The following is a 25,626-nucleotide window of genomic DNA, read 5'->3' as shown; positions in this document are numbered from 1 at the left end:
CACCATGAGAATTTCGAGGGGGGGGGCTGAAGCCCCTCAAGCCCCCCCCCCCCCCCGGCTATGGGCCTGCAACCAGAGAAGTCAGCCATAGCAGACCACCTGATGAACCAACCTGGACATGGCATATTATTTGAGAACACAGAAATGCTGGACCACTCCAACAACCACCATATCAGACTACACAGAGAAGCCATTGAAATCCACAAGCATGTGGACAATTTCAACAGAAAGGAAGAGACCATGAAAATGAACAAAATCTGGCTACCAGTATTAAAAAATCAGGACAGTAAAGAAAGAACAACACTGAGAAAACAAAGGAATTCCAGACAGGACTCAGTCAGGGCCAGCTAACACTTCCCAACAAAGAATTCCCCCCGGGCAGTAACCAGCCAAGTTTTGAAGCTGCAAGGTTATTCAATGCTAATCAAAATGGCCAACTACAACATTCACACTTGCTTCATGCGGACAAGAGTTCTTTCTCCCACCCTGGACATTCCATATAGATATATATATAAACCCCACTTGTCTAGTTTCCAACTGACCTCACAACCTCTGAGGATGTTTGCCATAGATGCAGGCGAAACGTCAGGAGAGAATGCGTCTAGAACATGGCCAACTACAACAGTCACACCTACCTCCAACAGACAAGAGTTCTTTGTCCCACCCAGGTCATTCCACAGATATATAAACCCAATTGACCTAGTTCTAACAGACCTCACAACCTCCGAGGATGCTTGCCATAGATGCAGGCGAAACGTCAGGAGAGAATGCCTCTAGACCATGGCCCCCGGTGGCACAGTGGGTTAAAGCACTGAGCTGCTGAGCTTGTTGATCGAAAGGTCGCAGGTTCGATTCTGGGGAGCAGCGTGAGCTTCCGCTGTCAGCCCTAGCTTCTGCCAACCTAGCAGTTCGAAAACATGCAAATGTGAGTAGATCAATAGGTACCGCTACGGCGGGAAGGTAACGGCGCTCCATGCCGGCCACATGACCTTGGAGGTGTCTACGGACAATGCTGGCTCTTCGGCTTAGAAATGGAGATGAGCACCACACCCCAGAGTCAGACATGACTGGACTTAATGTCAGGGGACTGCCTTTACCTTTACCTTAACAGACGTCACAACCTCTGAGGATGCTTGCCATAGATGCAGGCGAAACGTCAGGAGAGAATGCTTCTAGAACATGGCCATACAGCCCGAAAAACCTACAACAACCCAAAGTCTCATTCATTCATAGCGGGAAAGGCTTTTGAGGAAGGGTGGCAGGCAGACCTCTGGCCGTAGCAAGGAACAAACTGATGAATATCGGTCCAAGCGGTTGCATGCAGGCAGCTGCAAAGCAAGCGCTTTCTCGCCTTGCCCTCCGCGGGTTTTTAAAGCTCGCGCCAGCGCTGAAGAAGAGGGCGCGAGGCAAAGAGGGAGGGCGCGCGCGTGTGAAGAAGGTGCGCGCGCGCGAGCAGATGCAGGGCGCGCGAGGAGGAGGAAGCGGAGGAGAAGGAGAAGCGGGCTGCTTCTGCTGCGGCGGAGAAGCGAAGCGGGGCTCGGGTGAGTGGGGCTCTCCTTGGGGCGTGGGGCGGAGGCTGGTGGTGTTGGAGCCCCCTTTGAGGCGAGGGGTGCGTTGCAGTGGGGAAAGGGGCGGTGGCAGAAGGAGAAGTGGGACTCCGCGAACGCCGAGGGCGACGCAGCCCCCTTCCGTCAAGGTTTGCCTGAGGGAGAGCGAGCCCCCCCCCCCCCGCCTCTCTCTCGTGCTGCCTGCGGGCCCCAGAGCAGCGCGTGCCTCCTCAGTGCGTCGAGGGGAGAGGAGGCGCTGGCTCCCGCCTTCTTTCTCTGAGGCTGAGAGAGCGCGACTCGCCCAAGGTCACTCAGTGGGGGGTCATCATGAGCGTTCAGAGCAGGGCACTTCCCTGCACCTCATTGCTTCAAATAGCCACGGGTCTGTCTACCTTTGGGTTTCTCTAAGGGCCCTTCCACACAGTCCTGTATCCCAGAACATCAAGGCTGAAAATCCCACATTATCCGAGTGTGGACTCAGATAACCTAGTTTAAAGCAGATATTGTGGGATTTTCTGCCTTGATGCAAAGATACAGAATGGGGGGCGATGATGCCTGGCTTGAGAGCAGTACATCTGAAAAAGATCTTGGAGTCCTTGTGGACAGCAAGTTAAACATGAGTCAACAATGTGATGTGGCGGCAAAAAAGCCAATGGGATTTTGGCTTGCATCAATAGGAGCATAGTGTCTAGATCAGTGGTTCTCAACCTTCCTAATGCCAAGACCCCCCCCCCCTTTTTTTGTCGTGTCAGGAGCGACTTGAGAAACTGCAAGTCGCTTCTGGTGTGTGAGAATTGGCCGTCTGCAAGGACGTTGCCCAGGGGACGCCCGGACGATTTGATGTGTAATCATCCTTGTGGGAGGCTTCTCTCATGTCCGCGCATGAGGAGCTGGAGCTGATCAAGGGAGCTCATCCGCCTCTCCCCAGATTCGAACCTGCCGGTACAGGGGTTTAACCCATTGCGCCACTGGGGGCTCGCCAAGACCCCTTAATACAGTTCCTCATGTTGTGTTGACCACCAACCATAAAATTATTTCCATTGCTACTGCATAACTGTAGTTTTGCAACTGTTATGTATCGTAACATGAATATCTGATATGCAAAATCAGGCCCGTAGCCAGGATTTCGATTCGGGGGGGGGCTAAGTTTGTTTTGGGGGGGGGGGCTGAGTCTGAGTGAAAGAGGGTCTACCCTAGCAAAGCTTTTGTATCGTTGCCCCAATACCCCCATTCATATGGGATATATTGAGTATGGTGATCAGATCATGATATGAATAAACACAACAGTTTAAATAATGCACCAGTAAGGCCTTTTCGCGAACCACCATCAGAATTTCGGAGGGGGGGGGGGGGCTGAAGCCCCTCAAGCCCCCCCCCCCCCCAGCTACATGCCTGTGCAGAATATATTTTCATTCACTGGACCAAATTTGGCACAAATACCCAATATGCCCAAATTTGAATACTGGTGGGGTTGCAGGGGGGATTGATTTTGTCATTTGGGAGTTGTAGTTGCTGGTATTTATAGCTCACCTACAATCAAAGAGCATTCTGAACTGCACTAATGATGGAATTGAACCAAACTTGGCACACAGAACTCCCATGACCAAGAGAAAATACTGGAAGGGTTTGGTGGGCACTGACCTTGAGTTTTGGAGTTGTAGTTCACCTACATCCAGAGAGCACTGTGGACTCAAACAATGATGGATCTGGACCAAACTTGGCACGAATATTCCATATACCCAAATATGAACACAGATGGAGTTTGGGGAAAATAGACCTTGACATTTGGGAGTTGTAGTCACTGCGATTCACAGTTCACCTACAATCAAAGAGCATTCTGAACCCCACGAACGACAGAATCAGGGCAAACTTCCCACACAGAACCCCCATGACCAACAGAAAATACTTAAGGCCATCCAGTCCAACCCCCTTCATCAGGGCAAGAAAACGTAATCAAAGTCCTCCTGACAAAGAGCCACCCAGCCATAGATATAGAGAGATAGATGATAGATAGATAGATAGATCGATAGATCGATATGATTCACACACAGATATAGTATCATAGATTTGAAAGGGACCCTTAAAGAAGGACAATGATACGTTGCATGTTCCAGGGTGGGCAAACCAGACAGTCTCCACATCAACACTGACAAAGAACAGCAAGAAATACTGTTTACCCACAAGCACAAAGAAATTACATATATTAGAAACCAACACTTTCTCATTACTTTATTTTCCAGATCAACAGACTGGGCCACAGCAACGCGTGGCAGGGGACAGCTAGTATCTGATATGCAGAATGTATTTTCATTCACTGGACCAAATTTGGCACAAATACCCGATATGCCCAAATTTGAATACTGGTGGGGTTGCAGGGGGGATTGATTTTGTCATTTGGGAGTTGTAGTTGCTGGGATTTATAGTTCACTTACAATCAAAGAGCATTCTGAACTCCACTAATGATGGAATTGAACCAAACTTGGCACACAGAACTCCCACGACCAAGAGAAAATATTGGAAGGGTTTGGTGGGCACTGACCTTGAGTTTTGGAGTTGTAATTCACCTACATCCAGAGAGCACTGAGGATTCAAACAATGATGTATCTGGACCAAACTTGGCACAAATACTCAATATGCCCAAATGTGAACACTAGTAGAGTTTGGGGAAAATAGACTTTGACATTTGAGAGTTGTAGTTGCTGGGATGTACAGTTCACCTACAATCAAAGAATATTCTGAACCTCACCAACAATAGAATTGGGCCAGACTTCCCACTCAGGACCCCCATGACCAACAGAAAATACTGTGCTTTCTGATGGTCTTTGGCGACCCCTCTGACACCCCCTCATGACCCCCCTCAAGGTCCCGCCCCCCAGGTTGAGAACCACTGGTCTAGATCTAGGGAAGTAATGCTACCCATGCTCTATTCTGCCTTGGTTAGACCACACCTGGAATATTGTGTCCAATTCTGGGCACCACAATTGAAGGGAATTTACAGAATTTCTACCCCATCCTTCTCAATCCCCCTGGGAGGGGAGGGGGAGAAACTCAGGGTGGCTTACACTCGGCAACAATTCGATGCCGTGACATACAGACAAATACAACTATATAACAATAATTTTAAACAATAGATATACATTAAATTAAAAACAACATTAAAAGCATTATTATTATTATCATTACTTTTTCAGTGTCAAGTGATGATTGTGATATTACCTTTCCCTCTTGTCCCCTGACTTTGATAGTCTATTTATTTATTTACTTTGTTTTTATCCCACCTTTTCCCCATAGGGAGTTGAGGTGGCTAACTGTGAGATGACAGAACACAATAGAATTTGAAAAGAAGGCAAATATGAATGCAAAAATTCAACATTAAATAAGTATTTGTGTCAAGAATGTAAAAGTTAAAATACAATTAAAATTACATTTAAAAACTAATCAGAAACCTAAAATCACACAATCCCAGCAGCTTCCATTACCCTAAGGCTTTTTGAAGAGAGACCAGTTTGATGCCAGCCCTGTCCCCAAGCCAAAGAAAGCTATCATCAAGTCACGCATCATCAACAATAAGGGCCCTTCTACACAGCTATATAACCCAGAATATCAAGGTAGATCACTCACAATATCTGCTTTGAACTGCGTTATTTGGGGGTCCTTCCACACAGCACCATAACGCAGAATATCAACAGAAAATCCCACAATATCTGAGTCCACACTGCCAGATAATCCAGTTCAATGTGTGGATTTTATATAGCTGTGTGGGAAGGGCCTAAGTCGCTCGTCATTAACAGCAATCTTGCTCATTTTCTTGTGTTTCTTTCAATAGTTAAAGTCTGACTATTGATTTCTAAAGGGGTGTGTTCTCCCTTTGAAATCATTTTGTGCCTGCACAAAGTTTAGGCAGATCTCAGAGGCAGTTTTGCAAGTGGCCAGAGACTTGTTCCAGAAGAATTCTCTCCTGACGTTTCACCCACATCTATGGCAGGCATCCTCAGAGGTAGTGAGGTCTGTTGGAAACTAGGCAAGTAGAGTTTGTATATCTGTGGAATGTCCAGGGTAGGAGGAAGAACTCTTGTGTGTTTCAAGCAAGTGTGAATGCTCTAATTGATCACCTTCCAACAAGTCTCACAACCTCTGAGAATGCCTGCTATATATGTGGGCAAAACATCAGGAGAGAATGCTTCTGGAACATGGCCAGACAGCCTGGAAAGCTCACAGCAATCCAGTGATTCTGGCCACGAAAGCCTTCGACAACACATACTTTATACTTTTTGTGTGAAACTCTGCCAGCACTCAATGTCTAAAGCTTCTGGGAATAGTGATCCATCATCATTAAATCCAAAAAGCAAAGCATCGGGAACCTGGGGAAGTGCTTGCTGCTCTGCATTACGATTTCAAGCCATGTGTGGTGTTAGTTGAATTCAAAGTAGATATGAGGTTGTTGTCTGGTCGAACAAGATTGCTAGAACACCCCCTCCCCCAATTCCTCCAATCATTTGAGAAAAAGAGATTATTATATCTTCCCCTTTTCTTGCCCTCTAGTTCTCTACCTGTAACAGGCTTGGCTGGCTGAGACCTCTCGGATGTGTTTGGACTTTATGATTTTGAAACAAAGTTGGTTTGTTGTTGCTTGGGTTTTAAGTCAATGTATGTATACAAGCATGTGCTTGCCCTCACTCACCTGTACATTTTGGCCCTTTCACACAGCCATATAACCCAGAATATCAAGGCAGAAAATCCCACAAATACCTGTTTCGAACTGGATTATCTGAGTCCACACTGCCGTATATTGCAGTTCAAAGCAGATATTGTGGGATTTCCTGCCTGGAAATTCTAAGTTATATGACTGTGTGGAAGGGCCTATTAAGTCACTGATGACAAACCTTCAATGAACCTATCATGTTTTTTTCTTGGCAAAGCTTGTTTAGAGCGGAGTTGCCTTCCTCTGAGGCTGAAAGTGTGATTTGCCCAAGGTCACCAAATGTGATTCCATTGCTAAGCAGAACTTGAACCTCCCCAATATCCTGACCCAGGGATATTAAAACTCATTTTCAGTGGGGGGTACACCAGCCTTATGGCAGGTTGTACAGACAGTCCCTAAGTTACAAACAAGATGGAGGTTTGTTCTTAAGTTGAATTTGTTTGTAAGTCAGAACAAGTGTGACTCTAGTCTATAAAGAGCTTATATATATAAGCTTTTGGTAGTACAGGAAAGAGTCACCCCTGTGTGTTGGTTTTGATGTCTGTGCCTCTGTTCAGGAGATTTCATCTCACTTTCAGTCCCTGTGATAATTAGATTTTGAAAAATGTGGCTTGTTGTGGAAGCAAGAATTGATGAGACAGCTTCAAGTGGACATCCCTTTTCTCTGTGATAACTCTTTCAAGAGTGAATTTCCCTTCCTAGGAAAGATTTCTCTAACTTTCCGTTGCCTCAGCAGTTTTCTTACCTATGAGTTGTTTCTAAGTTGGATATTTGTAACTTGGGACTGCCTGTAATTGTAAGATTGTAAGAATGTAACTGTGTTGGCCTGGCAACAAAATCCTTATGGGCCACATCAAATGATATGGCAGGTCAGATTTTGCAAAGGGGCCCTTCGTTTGACACATTTTCCCTAATCCAGCCTTCAAATCAGGGGTCTTCAAACTTTTTAAACAGAGGGCCAGGTCACAGTCCCTCAAACTATTGGAGGGCCAGATTATAATTTGAAAAAACTATGAATGAATTCCTATGCATACTGCACATATCTTATTCGTAGTGCAAAAAAAAACAACACTTAAAAACAATACAATAATTAAAATGAGGAACAATTTTAACAAATATAAACTTATTAGTATTTCAATGGGAAATGTGGGCCTTAGTTTGAGGACCCCTGCACTACACCATGCTCACTCCTACAGAACTAATAGCCACTGAAATTTGTCCATGTGTCTTTCTGTTACAAAGGAAGTTGCATTTTCTTCCTCCAAATTCCTTTCTGTCCTTATTTGAGCACCTACTGTCTGCTCTGCCTCATTTAAGCTTATTATTTATTTCCAGGTGAAGATATAAACTTTGGTTTATTCCCTTTTAAAAAGATCATCTGGCTCTCTGATCCTCCTTTTATCCAGTAGTGGAAACTCTTTGAGCCTGGTTGTTGACAAGAACTGTCTGGGACCTGAAAGAGAGCAGCTTGAAACATCACCTATTATACAACGCAGTGTAGCTTAAATGCTGCTGCACTATAGATCTTATGTTCTAATTAACTGATACAGGGAATTGAAAGTAGGGTCTTATGCATGCAGATCATGTGTTCTATTCCTGAACTGTGGACCCTTATAGATACAGTGCTCCAGTCTGGTACTCAGTAATAAAGCACACAAAACTTCTCTTTACAGCTTTAAATTAGACTTTGAAGTACAAATCCCAAACAGCTTGAAGTACAGCTTATCTTTTAGGCACTTGTCTTTATAACATAATTGTATACCCAGTGTCCCTGTTAAATGTATATTTATTGGAGAGTTCCTTCTATCTTAAGTGGTTCATGCTTTGTTTTGTTTTCCAGGTTGTTGAACTAGATAAACTCCGGGAAATACAGACTGCAATCACTCATCTCTGCTTAAGGTGTGGGGGCAATCCATACTTCCGCTACTGTCTGTCTACACTAATTGCATTGATAACAGTCTTGATTAAGTACTTTCCTAATGGGTAAGTGGTAAGATACTCTGTAAGCCCTATTTTGGGTATGTAAAAACATATTGTTATGGAAAATGTGCTCTTAGGATATACTCCAACCCAAATTACTGTCCAACTTTATGGTCATCTCTCATTTACAGGATTAAGTTCTGTTTACCTGTTTATTTTTGGAATTAGTACACCAATCAAATGATCAATCCAGTGTCATCAGCTGACCAACTGTTCAGCCACTGTCAGATATTCTGTGATGCTAAAAATGCCACAGTGTTAATGACAGTTTAAACCTCTAATTTCATTATGATGTCATCTTTTGGCAAGGGCAGGAGTAAAGGCTGTTTCACTGCCAGCCCAGTAGTAGACATTTGCTATAGCTCATGAGAAACAGCCACTATCATTGATGTAATAGTATATAATCACAGCAACAATTGTATTATAAAAATTAAAATTAATTAATTCTTTACAGATTTAATATGAAAGCATTCCTTCTTAAATGTATTTAAAAGCCCAAATTAACTACTGTTGACGAGTAAAATGTTTTCTTTTCTAGTACAGTGAGTACATTAAAAATAAATGGTGGAAATTTTCTTCACCAGTCAGTTGACCAAATCCCTTTTGACTGGTTAAATGCCCAGCCTTGTTTTTGTCTCTTCCCATCAATCAGATCTAGGATCCAAGAGTTCCACACAACACAACTGCTATATGATGCATAATTTTAAAACAAAGTGAAACAGAGAATGGGAGTTCTCATATTGCTGTTTAAATTGGCTATAAGAAAGATTGGGATGCATTTTTTAAAACTTATATTTACTTTTCAGAAAATGTTGTACTTTGGGGACTTATGTGCAAATGTTCCTTTTTTGTGTGCACAGAACATGGTATTTTTACACAAGCATTTTTTTCTGTAGAGAAGCTAAAATTTTGGTTTGTTTCCTATATGAAAAATACTATAACTGAGCAAAACACTCTTGTTCAGAGTTTGCACAGAATAAATCCCAAACTGTGTGGATTCTTACCAGTCTATGAATGTCTTTATCAAGGATTCCCAATGCTTGAAAAATACATTTCAAATTATTTTAAAAAAATATTTCAATCTATGCTTTCCATTCCTATAATAAAGCTAGTTTGTGAAAATTCACTACACACAGGGTAGTGAATGGAGGTAGCTGGCATGCATATGTCCCCCAGAAGTGGCATAAATGTTGGTGGGGATGCAGTTTAAAGATGGCATTGACAGAACAGTGATGTGTTTTCCTAGCAGAGTGGTAGGTTATATAAGTGGGGTACATGAACACAGTAAATGGGTTGGAAAATTCCTTATATAAAGTCAAAATATGCGGTCAATGCTGGCCAAAGTGATCTTATTTCACTTTTGCTGTGAAATATGGTGTTGCCTCTCCAACCTTCTACCCCACCTATTACAAAAACAGTAGGACAGCATATGTGACAGTTGCTTCTCCAGTAGATTTTTTCCCCTTCACTATAAATGAATGGTAGAATTGATCCGGGAATCTTTGTGGCTGAAAGAAAATGAAACAGAACATCCATGTAGCTGTTTGTTCTGACCCATTGAGATATATATACACACATACATACACACACACAGAGAGAGACATGCCTAGGAAGTGACTCAAATTCCACTGCATAATAGTCTTACCCCCCATTCTTTGGGTGCCATTATTGATATTTTTTTTATTTTTCCTCACATAATAGTCTTACCCCCATTTGGGACTGATTTTTTCCTTCCTTTATCTGAAGGCAAGGCAGTTTAAAAATTATAAAACAGAGGTCTCTGAAGCTCCACTGTTCTTCCCCTCTCCTTCTACCAAGTTAGGGCAGTTTACAAAACCTTTGGAGGAAGGAGGGAAGACCAGAGACCTCCATTTCATATATGGTACCTTCTTTCCATTTGCACTGTTTTTGAAATGTTCTAGGAATGATATTATGTTGCTTAATAATGTTTCATGTCTTGCTGCCTGACGCTCTCATGGGGAGTGCTTTATAAATAATAACTGACTTTATTCCAATTAGCAAAATTATAATCCATACATTTTGGTTGCTGACTGAAATGCAAACCAGATGCCAGTTTGAAGATGGGCAATTCTTGCTTCTGGAGTAATTTTAGGATTACCATTCTTTTGATGCTTTCACTGTGCTTTAATAAGCCAATTATGGTTCATCGCTTCATTTACAGAAAGGTTTCCCATCACACAACCTTGTTATGAGAATATACCACCAAAACCCCACTTACTATGTTAACTTTCCTATCATGATCTCCAGTAACATTTGATTTTCCACCACAGAGACATTTCAGGTGCCTTGGTTTGTGGTTTTTCTATTTGTTGTTTTGTTATAAACAGAATATACCTCAACCTAAAATAGGTCTTTAGGGCAGTTTTCAGAAAGTAACAATAAAACAAAACGAGAACATTAAAACACAAGAATGTTGGAATAGTATGAAAGCAGTGCAACCATGTATCCAAGTTCCTGCAATGTTTTTCTGTATGAGTCAATTTGCTCCCTTCTCCTATGGAGTAAGTAGTTACTTTATGAGCTTTTGGTCAAATCTAGGAATGGTTTGTTAGATCAAGAAGCATTTGTTATCATTTGACCCAATTTATTCACTGCAACTTTTTATTTAAATGATATATAATTTAAATTATACACATGACCATCATCAAACGGTGTTTAAGACTTCCAGTTTTTGGCACTGCTGACTTGTCAGGAGTATAAATTTTCTGATAGAAGTTTTCTCCACATTAATCAAAACTACTTAACATTTGTATTTACCCTTCTGATTGACACAAAGTTCCTCAGCTATCTAGGTTTTGACTGACTGAATTTGTTTCTCACACATTGATGCTACTATTACTTAGCACTGCAGTTGTCCCTCCACATGTGTGGGTTAAACATTTGCAGAATTGATTGTTCATGGATTAAACCATTTGCTACCACCTCTATTGCTCTATGGAATTTTTAACAGGGACATCAATAACATCAGGGTTTCTGGGAGGAAAACAGATTATGAGATGATGCATGGCAACCAGACACACATTCCCATGCCCATTCATAGGCAAGCAAGCAGATGGGGGAAGGGAATGGGACAGGGAAGTGCAAGGAAAGGACTGCATGAGTGTTTGTACCCTTGTTTGTTCACTTAATTACTTGGGTAGGCGGGAGAAGAGGGATGGAATGGACGTGTAAGCAGTGGAGTGCATATATATAGCATAAAGTGTATATTATGCATAGTTCAGATTATAAAAATTGTTTATATTTGTTATATCTATTAGAAAAAAATGTACTCCTTTCCTTACAGATTTATGTTGAGGCTGGGAAAAAAGAGAACCTTCTTCTAATGCTTCAGAAACTTTATTACTCAAGTAACCAGAGAAACCAGGCAAGTAGTGACTTAAATTCTTTCAATGGGTTGCATTAAATTTTAATATAATCTCAAAATTAGAGTCATCGAATCATAGAATAGAATCATAGAGTTGGAAGAGATGTCATGAGCCATCTAGTCCAATCCGCTGCAGTTCAGGAAACACACAACCAAAGCACCCTTGATAAATGGCCATCCATCCTCAGTTTAAAAGCTTCCAAGGAAGGAGTTTCTACCACAATCAAAGGCAGAGAGCTCTACTGCTGAACATCTCTTAGAGTCAGGTAGTTCTTCCTAATGTTCAGGTGGAATCTCTTTTCCTGTAATTTGCATCCATTGCTTCTAAACTATTATTTGTTTTAAAGTTAGGTACTCATTGTTTTCGGTGATTTTTTTCATAGGTAATGAAGATTAAATTCAATATAAAAGCTTTCTGGGCTGTGGCTGTCTTGCATACCTTTAAGCATGGAGCTTTCTCTTCTAGCTCTTAAACACTTCTGTTTTGAAAGTTGGTAACTTTAACTATGATAATATCAGAATGGCTACTTCGGAATATGAACCTTCTCAATTGTCCTTGGAGTTATTGGAATAGGAAATTTATAAAGCTTTTACCATTATGTCTCAATATCAGGTGGTTAATCATTGAAGGAAAGCTGTTCAGATCTTTTTCAATAGTTTGGTGGAGAACGGTGATAGTCCTTCAGACAGAATAAGACTGCCACTCAAGAGTGAAATAGTAAGGGAGTGGGAAAAGAAGGAATTCAGTCCCATTTCCCAAATACTCAGTCAACCTGTGAAACTTTTACAGGTCTCCAAATAGAGAGCTCTACTCATACACAACCCAGTTCCCATTCGTATACCTTCTGTATTCTTGTTGATTGAGCTATTTTAGGAGCCGTTGGATGTGCATGACTGAAGTCAGAAAGATGCTATATCAGCTTTCATATTTAGAAGGAATGAAGATAATTTTGGAAAATAATGTAGTTTACGGAAGCAATGCCACTTTTTCTTTAAAATTTGAAATCATTTGTGAAAGTGATTCCAGGTAGATGTGCAGTGTAAAGTGTATATATGTGCTATATTTTTAAATTATATGCTTAAATTATAAGGCCTTACCTTAAAAAGTATAGGTTTGTAGTTTGAGAGTGATTTGGATGAAATCTCAAATTTTGGAATCCATGGTCCCAATATTTAGAAACCAAAAAAATATATATTTTGGAAAGTGAGTTGTTTATATCCAGGAAGAATATGTGTCATCCCCATATTCGATTCTCCAAACATCTGTTAATCTCAGACTATTTACAAGACTATTTCGGTAGCATACCTTGATCAGATTTAATACGTTTATCACTAATTTCCAAACTATTGAAGGGGGATGACCACATTCCAGTCTTCCATAAAAATATAATTAACAAAGGCATAACTCAGAATTCTTTTTATTAATTTGCACATAAATGAATTAATCTGGAAAGAGTTTACAGAACATGGAAAGCTGTTTCCTATGGTTAGTGGCTCCTTGACATGTCAGAATGTCTGTTCTGGGGTCTGTCTGCCTGCTGCCATCTGTGACCCTGTTTCTGTGTCTACTGAAAGACTGAGCAACAAACGGTAGTTTTCATCTGTTGAAATTTTCTCACAATGGCTAAAAGTTTCTCATAATTTTGGTTCATTTCTGTTCTTTTTGTCCTGAAACACTTAGTGTTACATGAGAGATTTGTATGCAATTTTCTCTTCCCTTTTTAACAGTTTCTTCTTGTGATGCTTCGGAGCACAGATCAGCTTTGTCTGCCTTGCTTTCTAATAGGGTAGTATGGGTAGAAATTTCACTAGAGGTTGCATACATTTCACATCATTGTTCCTTCATGGCGTGAGATGACACTTATTACATAGCTGTTTTCATTCCTTTTTTTGCTAGAAATGGAGCGCTAACTGAATCCGATGAGGTGCTGCCAAACAAAGCATTGAGAAGTGAGCACACATTCTGCATTGAGCAAAGGACTGAGAAGATTTTCCTCTTTCACTTACTAGAGTTTCCTGCTGTGAAGTAATATGTGTTGAAGATTTTATTCCCCTATCCATCTACCTCATTTTACACAGTTTTGTCAGACATGGCAGGGGAGCTCTCTTTATTATTTCTTTTGTTGCTCTGTGGGAGAACAATTTCTGAAGTGCAGCCTTTACACCAACCGCCTTCTGATGCTCTGGATTTTGGGTTTGTTCCCTCAAAGACATATGATACCAGCGCATACCATGAACCTGGAGCAATAGGAATTTTGTTCCGAATTGTCCATGCTTTTCTCTATTTAGTGCAACCAAACTATTTCCCTCAAGGTAAGCACCTGATCTTAATTTTTTTTCTAAAGTAAAAGAAACTTTAGCTTGAAATGACAAATCTGGTGAAGAAGGAGATGTGTTGAAAGAAATATGTGGCATGCCAAAGGCTTATTCTCTAAATAGATTGGACCGAAACTATGCTTTATTACAAAAAAAGAACCCTTTCCAAATGAGAATGAAGTCTAGGAGAAGAATGCAGGAAAAACTGTAGAAATTATAACATCTTGTGGATGCTCAAGTTGGGAAGCCTGGAGGAAAGGACACACTGTGTGAACTTGAGGAGGCATTCAGAATGCTCTGGAACAACTCCATCCTCCCCAATAGTTGATACTTTTGAGCATTGAAATGTCATTATGTCAAAATTAATACTTTTACTATATAGGGTAAAGACAGATGTAATTGTCTAGGTGAAATGTAATAGCTGAGATATAAATTTGCTGCCCTGAAAGTATGTAGAATAGATATGCCATTTTATATAAGAGACACTATTTTACTATGCTACTGTATATAATGGGAGTTGAACTTCCATGGCAGGCAAGTAGCCTGCCCTGGAATTCTGATGGTGGTCCGCGAGAAGGCCTTACTGGTACATTATTTAAACTATGTTTATTCATATCATGATCTGATCACCATGCTCAATATATCCCATATGCATGGGGGTATTGGGGTAACAATACAAAAGGTTTGCTAGGGTAGACCCTCTTTCACTCAGACTCAGTTCCCGCCAAACCAAACTCAGCCCCCCCCCCCCCCCCCCGGAATCAAAATCCTGGCTACGGGCCTGTTCCATGGGTTTTGGTATCCACAGGACAGGGAGGTATCCTGGAAGCTATTCCCAGCAGACATCAAAGGATCACTGCATTAAAGAACAAATTGCCCTTCCTCCATTTGTTCTGTGAATTTTGATCTTCCTAGACCTCCTTTTCTAATAAGAAAAATGATGAATTTACTTTTGAACTCTTTGCTCTTGAGGATATGCATATTTTTTTAAAAAAATGGATTCTTTGTTTTTGTTTTCTTTCTTTTTCTCTTTCTTGACATTTTTAATACTTACACAGGTTCCATGAGCAGAAAACTCCCCTCTATACACTTTATCATACACTTTATATTCTACTTTATCTTCCAGAGAGACTCAGAGCAGATTGCAGTGCACAGTATAAGGCAATCATTCAATGCAATTTCACACAAACAATGACATACAATACACAGATAAGGTAAAGGCCCTCCCCTTTTCCATCTCCGGCATCTGGAGGCAATGCTCAACTGCTGGCCATGGGGAGGTCCTTTTGTTCCATTTTCCATGCCAGTGGAGCCTGCTATGCATAGACCTTTCCAATCTTTTTGCCAGCATGTCTGCATGGGGCACCTATTTACTTTCCTGCCAAGGAAACTATTGAAACTATTGATCTATTTGCATTGCAAGCTTTCAAACTGTTAGGTAGTCAGAAGCTAGGATTGACAGTCGTGAGTTCACCCTGACTCACGAACTGTTGACCCTCTGGTGAGCAGCCTTTACTGTAGCTAGCGGCGTTAACTGCTCTGCTTCTGTAGCCCCATGTACTTTTGGAAGGTGCTCATCCATGTAATACTTACACTGTACTTAAAAGGTTATATCTGTCTGCATCTTTCTCGCCTTTGTAGGATCCCAGGGTTAGGTCTGCATTGCAAATTCTGTAATGTGTAAGAGATGGTTACATCTGTAGTTTTTGATATTAGTATAAAAAAATGGGCCAGCTCATGCTGTATGCTGTCATCTGTGTATGTATCTTTCTGGAACATGCTAATTTTTTTTGCTCTCTCTATCTTTCATCACTGCTTCTGCTAGGAGTTGTAACCCATTAGCACCTGGAGGGCCACACACTCCCAAACACAACCCCTACCTTAATTAGAGAGTTTGTTGATAATGCCAGCAGTCTTTTATTTTCTGTTCAGAAGGTTTCCCAATTATCATTAATAAGATCTGAAGAAGACATAAAGCGCAACAAAACAATATTACAAGAATTTCTCAGTAACAATCTAGACAAGGGCACAAAATTAGAAATGGTCTGGGAAGCAAGCAAAGCTTTCATGAGAGGCCATTTCATACAGCAGAGAGCCACAAGAAATAAGAAAAGGAAAGAGAAAACTACAAAATTGGCCCAAAAGTTAAAAGAAAGAGAAGATGAACTCAAAAAGAGACCAGGAAACAAAAAAATTAAATTGGAAATAGAGATAATAAAAAAAGAGATTGAATCAGCACAAATAGAACAAATAGCCAAAAGCATGAACTATCTTAAGGCACAACACTTCGCTCAAGCGAACAAGCCAGGGAAATATTTAGCGAAAAAACTCGCCAAGAGGAAACAGCAAAGATATATAACCCAAATTAAACAAGAAGACAAAAACTATACAAAAGTGAAGGAAATTGGGGAACAATTCAAGAAATTTTACCAAGAACTCTACAAAAAGGATGCGGTGTCGAAAGAAGAGATAACCACCTTTCTCTCCAAACAGAAGATCGCAAAGATCTCTGACACAGAAAGAGAATATATGAACAAACCAACCAATGAGGAAGAAATAACCAGAATCATAAATAAACTGGCAATGAACAAGACCCCTGGTCCGGACGGGCTCACAGCCCTATATTACAAGACCTTTAAAGAAGAATTAGCAACTCAACTAAAAGAAATAATAAACAACATCATGCAGGGGGGCGACATGCCAGAGACGTGGAACGAAGCAAATATTACCCTCATTCATAAAGAAGACACAGATCCCACCAATGTAAGAAATTACCGACCAATTTCACTCTTGAATCAAGACTACAAGATATTCACCAGCCTACTAGCGGAGAGATTCAAAAAACTACTCCAAGGAAGAATCAAAGAAGACCAACGAGGCTTTCTGCCAAACAGGCAAATGAGAGATAACATCAGGACAGTTATAAACATCATCGAACTCTACGAAAAAAAACCCTCAAAAAAATATTGGCCTTTTGTTCTTAGATGCAGAAAAGGCCTTTGACCGCACCAACTGGGACTTCATGAAAGCAGTCTTAGTAGAAATGGACATTGGATATTCTATCCAAAATGCCATTAGAGCCATCTATACAAATCAATCAGCAACAGTAATAGTCAACGGACTACAGTCGGACAAAATTAAGATCCAGAGAGGAGTAAGACAGGGTTGCCCCCTGTCCCCACTCCTGTTTATATTGGTCCTTGAAACCTTATTAGAAGACCTCAGGGAAGACAAAGACCTCACAGGTCTGAAGATCAGAACTGAGGAATTTAAAATTCTAGCTTTTGCCGATGATTTGGTTTGTGTAATTGATGACCCAGTAAGAAATACCACCAGGTGGATAGATAAAATAGAAAACTTTGGCAGATTGGCAGGACTGAAAATCAATAAAAACAAAACGAAAATGCTAACAAAAAATGTAAATAAAGAAGGAAAAGAAAAAATCCTCCAAAGTACAGGCATAGAGGTAGTCAAGAAAATAAAATATCTAGGTATCGTAATTTCTACATCCAACAGAAACTTGTTTAAAGAAAACTACGAAAAACTCTGGGGCGAAATTAAGAAGAAGCTTAAAAACTGGAAGTGCCTGAACTTGTCACTACTAGGAAAAATAGCGGCGATCAAAATGAGTGTGCTGCCTAAGCTAATATTCTTATTCCAAATGATTCCAATAATCAAAACAGACCTAACCTTTAAGAAATGGAATAGAGACATCCTTAACTTTATCTGGGATGGTAAAAAGCACAGGATAAGCTTCAGAAACCTTACGGATGCAAAGCGAAGAGGAGGACTGGCACTCCCAGACTTTCAGGTGTACCACGAAGCGGCCGCCCTAACATGGACCAAAATATGGGCCACATTAGAACACAAAAAAACTCTAACTCTCGAAGGACACGATCTCAGAAGGGGATGGCATGCATACTTATGGTATGAAAAGGCGACTATAGAAAAGAACTTTTCAAACCACTACATAAGATCTACACTACTGAAAACATGGAATAAATATAAAAAATATTTTTATCAAAAAATACCAACATGGATTTCGCCAACAGAAGCATTCCATAAGAGGGAAATCCCCAGAAGCAAGTGGCTCACCTACAAACAACTGCTTACAAGGAACAATGGCGAGTGGCAACTGAGGCCCCTGGAAGAATTAAGAAAGGAAAATAAGGATATGAGTTGGCTCCACCACCTACAAATTAAACAACAATTCAAAATTGATCTAACGTCTGGCTTTAACGAAACAAACACATGCTGGGATATCGTCATGAAGAAAGATCAAAAATCCATAAAAATTCTATATCAGAAGCTATTAGAGTGGAAAAATGAAAAAGAACTAATTAAAGACAACATGACCAAATGGGCCAGAGACATTGGCCACACAATACTACTCAATGAGTGGGAACAAGTTTGGAACAGCAAATTAAAGCTTATGAAGAATACCAACACAATCGAGAATTGGTACAAGGTGTTTTATAGGTGGCACCTAACACCAATGCAATTAGCTAAATTTAACAAAAAAAACAAAGGAACTTGTTGGAAGTGTAAAAAAGCAAACGGAACCTATTACCATCAATTCTGGCAATGCAAAGAAGTTAAAAAATATTGGGAAACAGTCCATAAGCATGTCCAAAACATCCTACACACCAAATTTGACATGAAACCCGAATTTTATTTATTAAATATAATGAATATAAATCTCAAAACAAACCAAGAAAGAATGTTCCTCCACTTATCCGCAGCAGCGAGAATCCTAATTGCAAGAAAATGGAAAGATAAGGAGGTACCAAGCAAAGAAGAGTGGTTTGAAAAAATGATGGAAATCAAGAACTTAGATAAACTATCACAAACTCTAGAAAAAGAGGACCGAAATAAACAAATAAATTGGAAAGACTTAGAAGACTATTTCAAGAAACAACTAAAACTAGACATATAACAAATATAAAACGACACGTGTTAACGAATACTGGAATACAAAAGAAGAATAAAACCTATGACCAATGAAGATATTTCCCTGCAGATCGAATGGAAGTCAATGACTGATGGACACTACCCAGTCCGTTCCCTTCCCTGTACCCAGACCCCCCTCTTCCTGTCTACCCCCTTCCCCACTCCTTTGTCCCAACAACACTTCCTAGCACCCCCCCCCTTGTTGATGTCCTTTCCCACCCTTTCCTATCCAATTATTGTTCCCACACTTTCACTGTATTAAGAGAAAATCTATAAAAATTTAATAAAAAAAAAAAAGAAGGTTTCCCAATTTCCAGTTTGAACAGTTGATATGCTGGGCTGCCAAGGTTGTTTTTCCCTTAGAGGTCTAGACTGTAGCTTTCAGCCTCATTTCCATTTATTGCTGCTGGGAAGCAATAAGAGTTATGAAAGCCCAAATGTTTCTTTCCTTCCTCTTTTTGTGCATTGTCAGCATTTTGCTGATCACTTTCAAAACCACTGTGGTTCTATAGGATTGTTCTTACAGTTAATGTACATTCACAGTTGGAGAGATCCTAAATATTCCTTCCCTGCAGACTAGAAGTGGGCATTGCACTATTCTCCCAGCTTATGTTAAATTGCATCTCTTCTCAGCTCCTAAATGGCATGGCCAATGGCGAGGGCTTGTGGGAGTTCCAGCTTATCATCTACACATTCTCAAGTTGTTTAGCTACATGCCTCTCCTTCTTACTTATTTCATTAGGAAAATGTATATTTTTAAGGGTCAAAGAACAACTGGGAACATTTCTAGACTGCAAAAATAGAACAAAGGCTAACCTCTTCCCCAGTAAGACTGCTACAGTTCAAAGGATGTTTTAGATGCTTTAAAGAAGAATCAAGATATTCGAATTAGGATCTCTGTCCCAACCAGATTGATCTGAAATATTGAGGAAAGTAAGGAGGATTAAATAGACACATCAATTTGCTGCTTTCTAATATTGGTTCCAAGATTGTTGATGGTGCTGGAAGCCTGTAGCTCTCAAAATATTAACATATCAGGACTGATAATCCTGAAGCATAATTTGAGTAGGGTGGGAATTAGGGTTCAACAATATCTACAAAGACACAAGTTTGCAATCCTTGTCTAGAGATGGGTGCAAGAAAGTGAACTCTTAGTTGATCCTTGCTTACAAATATTCCCAGTTTTCACAACTCCACCAGTACTACCCTGTGTGAGGATGTGCAGAATGTGAAATTACGAATTCTGCATAAGCCTAAAATAAATCATTGTAGGAAGTGAGTTCTTTATTCCTTTTGTCTCTGTAAAAGTGCTTGGTAGAAAGGCATGTAAAATTTGAAGATGTTCTCATTTGGGAAATTACAACTGACTAGGAATTGAAAGAATACTTGAATATGTTTGAGAATTGGGTGAAAATAATGTTTTTTGAGTGTTGGAATACTTGGTGATTGTGATTGACAAGAATCTTTGCAGTTCAGAATTTATTCTGAGCAATATTTACACATGGTAAATTTTCTATGCAGGAAACAGCATTTCCTAGAAAAACCTGTTTGTTTGCAAAAAATATTGTAGGTGGGATGTATTTCAAATAAAATTTACATATGGTTGCTTTGCACTTAAGATAACATTTTCTGCACCAGAAACATTTTTTTCTGTTTTCTGTCCACAGAATGCTATTTCCTGTGCAAAACAACCAGGTGTGACTTTTGTGCATAATAAATCCCAAAATGCACATTGATTTCACAAACTATGCCGTTTTTTTATTAATTTCTTGCAGCAGAAACATAAAAAGGTTAAAATTATCCCTTGCATCCTTTAAGAAGAAAATTAGTGAATAATTGTATTGTGAGCATTAATAGAGAACCATGCCTGACATTTCTAGTAACATTGTGTTTTGGTATTGCATCAGTTGAAGTTGTTCAGATAACTATGGGAACTGAGTCAAGACAGAGAACACTTAACATGTTCTGGCCATATCATGATGTTCCCTGTCTATTCCCTTCCGTGGCCAGCTTCTTTTTAGCAGTCTGAGATGTGTTGTTGAAGCCCTTTTTATTAGTCTCTTTTGGATTAGTTCCCTAAGCATGTTCTGAGATTTTGTACTTAACTTGTCTGTTGAAGAAATGTCTGTTACTGAGTTGGTGGTTGTTTTATATAGGACATGTTGATTTTTTAAATTAAAAAACACCTTTAAGAAATGTAGGATTTGCATTGAGGATGTAGTGTTCATATTAATTTTATAGATACAATATGAGTTTACTTTGAGCTTAATCCTATTTAGTAATTGAGGCAAAATTTGGTAACACATTCCTTGCTTTGCTACCTGTTAATTACAGAATGATCATTTCTGCTTGGATAACTTTTTAATGCATTTTTCTCACTCTGAAGATTTTAAGACCTTTAATGCAAGAGGAATTGGTCTCTCTCCCCCTCTCTACGAGCCTTTCTCAACATCCTAAAATGCAGGGTTTCTTTTTTTTTCAAAAGCGGGTGAGACTTGTACTAGCAGGGAGAATATTACTAGGAAAAGCCATTCTTGCAAAATAATCAACTTATTTATTGCTGAAGTTAGAGAAGCAGGATTAGTGAAATGTATCAAGGCCTATGGCATATATTTGTTGTTTAAAATCCTTTTCTGAATCATTTTTCTCCAGTAATGCAGCTGTGTAAAAACTGACATAAATTCTTCCAAAGTATGCTAGTTTATGCATGCGTGTGTTACCTTTACATATTCAATTCAGATGAAAAGAATTTGAATGTCTAAATATGCAAGTTTATAGTGCTGTTTATAAAGTTCATGTGAAGACAAATGCTAGTCTTCAACTCTGTTAGCACTATAGCTAGATTTGGGAGATGCAGGTGGAGGAGAGAGTCATATACCTAACAAAATATCACCCATTCGTGCTCACGATGTGGATGTCAAGCTAAATTATGTTGAATTCCTTCTATTCCATTATATGAAATTGCATTGCTTATAAATAGCTGAAGAAACCAGGCAAAAGTTTCTGCAACACTCTTCCTGAAACAAAGCAAACATGGCTTCAGTGATCTGTCTTCTTCTGTCTTTGTGTGCGGAATAATTAAATTGCAAGCAGGGAAGGAAAGGTTTAGAAAGGTTGCTTAATACTTTTCTCTACTCTTCATTTTCTGTTCAAAGCCACCGTCACCAAGACATGATTTTGCCATTTCATTCATCAGGGATGAAATATATTTCTTTGTGCGTTTTCCCCTGCTGGGTGAAAAGCTAATTGGAGAGGGTGATTTTGAGTTGAAAAATAAACTGTTGAGGAACTTTGAATGGGTTTAGCCATTATGATATGTATCGAGGTGAAATGAAATAGCTAACAGATTTGAGTCCAGTACTTTGCTATCAGTTTTTGTAGCTTCTACGTCTCATCACTATGTAGGAACCTGACAGAAATGTTGATGGAATTGAGGTTTTAGGAATTCAGGTGAACTAGTCTAAAGAAAACATGACTTTTATTCTAATATTTCCTTCAGAAAACTAGTGCATTTGAGTACTTGGAACAATACTCCAGAAAAAGAAGAGGGGTATTTTTGTGGTTAGGTGAATCAAACTGTAAAATTTCCAGTAAGAAACCCCATAGATTGGTGGTGAGGTGGTAGTCTGCATTAAAATGATCATTGATTATAAACTGCCATTTTTATCTAGTGGCTCTATCACTCAACTAGTTTGAATCTGGGACAAGCCCTTGTAGTAGAAAAGACCTACAGTAATTGCTTAATTATTAATAGCTGCCAAAGTAAAAATGGAGTGGGAATTCTGCATGGATTTGGGAGTATAAAAAGAAATGGTGATGGATGAAATTTCTTACCAATTAAATCAAATTACTAATCCACATTACAGAAATCTATAGGAATGTTCAGAAATTATTGATCAAGGGAAGTACCCCCCCCCCACCCCGATCAATAGGTGGGGTTTCAACAAGTGCATGTTCACATGTTTCTGAAGTAACAGATCGAAATACTATTGGAGGGGTGAATGGGAGGACCTGTTGCAAAGATTAGCATAGTTACTGGAGATATCACTTGGTTCAGAGAAACCTGCAAAGAAGAAACAGTGCTCGGCCCCTTGAGCTGTTCCTCACAGAAAGCTGGATCCACCACAAAATCTGGGAAAGGTGGAGTGTAGCATTTGCTTGACATCAGAAGCTGAGCGCACAGGCAACGTGAAGCTGTAGAACAATAGTATCAGAGTTGCTTCTCTGCTGTATGGAAGCACCAAAGATCTGCCATAAATGCCATTTTACCACCAAGATATTGCAAAAGGCCACTTGAGAGAACAGAGCAAAACTTTCTAAACTGTGTCATGACACATAAGTGCATTGGCTGCCCTGCGTAAGTGTATCATATGAACATAATGAGAAACCTCTGAGTCTATGTGAAATAAGCAATAAAACATAGATTTTTCATGACATATATTGTGTCCTCATACATTTCATTATTGCAATTTATGTATATGTCTGTATTTCTTATAAGGGGTTGGTTTTACTTCTAGCTTGCTAGTAACTGAATTACTGTGTCATAAAGTGATGAATGTTTAAAATATATGTCACCAGCATGAAATGTCTGGAAAATCTCTGGAGTAGAGGACCAAGTGGCAGAATGGTGAAAGGCCCCTTTTGAATGCTTGGAGGAAAAATGACAGTGGTAGCAGCCATAGACAGCTGGGCCCCTAAAGTAGTAATGCTGCTTTCTCAGGGTGGTCCACGAGAAGGCCTTACTGGTACATTATTTAAACTGTTATGTTTATTCATATCATGATCTGATCACCATGCTCAATATATCCCATATGCATGGGGGTATTAGGATAATGATACAAAAGGTTTGCTAGGGTAGATCCTGAACCCCCTTGAATCAAACTCAGCCCCCCACCCCCACCCCGCCCCGCCCCGAATCAAAATCCTGGCTACGGGCCTGCCTCCATTTATCCACAGGTCATATCAAAATCTATAATTTTGTCGTTGGGTTGTTGTAGGTTTTTTCTCCTGATGTTTCACCTGCATCTATAGCAAGCATCCTCAGAGGTAGTGGGGGTCTGTTGGAACTAGGAAAAAGAGTTTATATCTGTGGAATGACCAGGGTGGGACAAAGGACTCTTTGTTGGACCTAGGTGTGAATGTTTCAACTGACCACATTGATTAGCATTTGATGGCCTGGGGAAATCTTTTGATGAGAGGTGATTATATGTCCCAGATTGTTTCCTCTCTGTTGTTTTGCTGTTGTAATTTTAGAGTTTTTAAATACTGGTAGCCAGATTTTGTTCATTTTCATGGTTTCCTCCTTTCTGTTGAAATTATCCACATGCTTGTGGATTTCAACGGCTTCTCTGTGTAGTCTGACATAGTGGTTGTCCCCAGACTTGCCTTCAAGTTGTACATGACATTAACTTATATATGAGTCATATTTAACAGCTATTTTCCTTTAGGGCAGTGGTTCTCAACCTGTGGGTCCCCAGGTGTTTTGGCTTACAACTTCCAGGAATCCCAGCCAGTTTACCAGCTGTTAGGATTTCTAGAAGTTGAAGGCCAAAACATCCGGGGACCCACAGGTTGAGAACCCCTGCTTTAGTGTTTATGTCCAGGGTTTTCCTCATTCACTTGGACATACACGTGGTAGTATGGAAATTGCTGAATATGCTTCATTCTGTAGCCATAAGCACTCTTGTGGTCATTGGGCTTTTATTTTCTCCATATAATTTTTATTGCAAAGATGTGAGAAATGGGGAAGGATACAAGAGTGGATATGGAACAGGGGCATTTAAATACCTTGCATTTTTTAACACCTTCTTCAAATTTGGAAGGATCTGGTGGTTGTATAAGCCTAGTCGGTTTGCCTATCTCTGCCATATCCAACATTTTTGTAAACCATAAATCTTGGGTTGGAATTTCTTCTTGTTTTCATTTTTTATCATGTCAGGAGTGACTTGAGAAACTGCAAGTTGCTTCTGGTGTGAGATAATTGACTGTCTGCAGGAATGTTGCCCAGGGGACATTCAGATGTGAGGTGTGTTACCATCCTGTGGGAGGCTTCTCTCATGTCCCTGCATGGGAATCTGGAACTGACAGATAGGAGCTCACCCTGTCTCATGGATTCGAACCACCGACCTGCAGGTCAGCAGTTCAGCCATCACAAAGGTTTAACCCATTGCGCTACTGCGGCTCCCTGGTTTTCAATAAGAAACATAAACAATCCTTGCTGCAGAGCACTTGATGAACCAACCTGGACACAGAATATTCTGGACTGCTCTGACAGCCATGATGTCAGACTACACAGACTACACAGAGAAAACATTGAAATCCACATGCACATATGAACAATTTTACAGAAAAGAGGAAACCATGAAAATAAAACAAAATCTGGTTTCCAGTATTTTAAAAAACACCAGAATGAAGACAGTAAATAATGAACATAATTCAGAAACCGGAGAAACAGAAAACAATCATGTGTAGTTAACACCTCCCAAACAGAGGATGCCTCCAGGCAACATAGGCTAGGCTACCTATGCAGCTGCAAGGCTACTCAATGTTAATCAAGCTTGCTAATGCAACATTCACACTTCTTTTAAGCAGACAAGGGTTCTTTCTCCCACCCTGGACATACTTTAATTTTTAAAATGTTTTCAATGTTCTTATAAATTATAATCCAAAGGGTTTTGTTTTGTTTTGTTTTTTTTGCTTTAGGACATGTCCACCACATATGGTAAAAGTTCCAACAAACATTTTTA

At 39.9% G+C, this 25,626-nt stretch overlaps 1 protein-coding gene across 13 annotated transcripts in view; it reads left to right on the top strand.

Annotated features, from left to right (window-relative positions):
• The first annotated feature begins 1,436 nt into the window (after window positions 1-1,436).
• PROM1 (prominin 1) overlaps window positions 1,437-25,626 on the top strand; it is a 109,542-nt gene continuing 85,352 nt past the window's right edge. For all 13 annotated transcript variants that reach the window (XM_067468974.1, XM_067468970.1, XM_067468966.1 and 10 more), the window contains exons 1-4: window positions 1,437-1,541; window positions 8,090-8,232; window positions 11,534-11,614; window positions 13,512-13,927. In XM_067468974.1, coding sequence (XP_067325075.1) covers window positions 13,705-13,927 — 223 coding nt within the window. In that variant the 5' untranslated portion in view covers window positions 1,437-1,541; window positions 8,090-8,232; window positions 11,534-11,614; window positions 13,512-13,704. The remainder of the gene's footprint in view (window positions 1,542-8,089; window positions 8,233-11,533; window positions 11,615-13,511; window positions 13,928-25,626) is intronic.

This window comes from Anolis sagrei, chromosome 5 (assembly GCF_037176765.1).
Source record: "Anolis sagrei isolate rAnoSag1 chromosome 5, rAnoSag1.mat, whole genome shotgun sequence".
Taxonomy (NCBI): domain Eukaryota; kingdom Metazoa; phylum Chordata; class Lepidosauria; order Squamata; family Dactyloidae; genus Anolis; species Anolis sagrei.
This window is presented reverse-complemented; position numbering and strand designations above follow the sequence as displayed.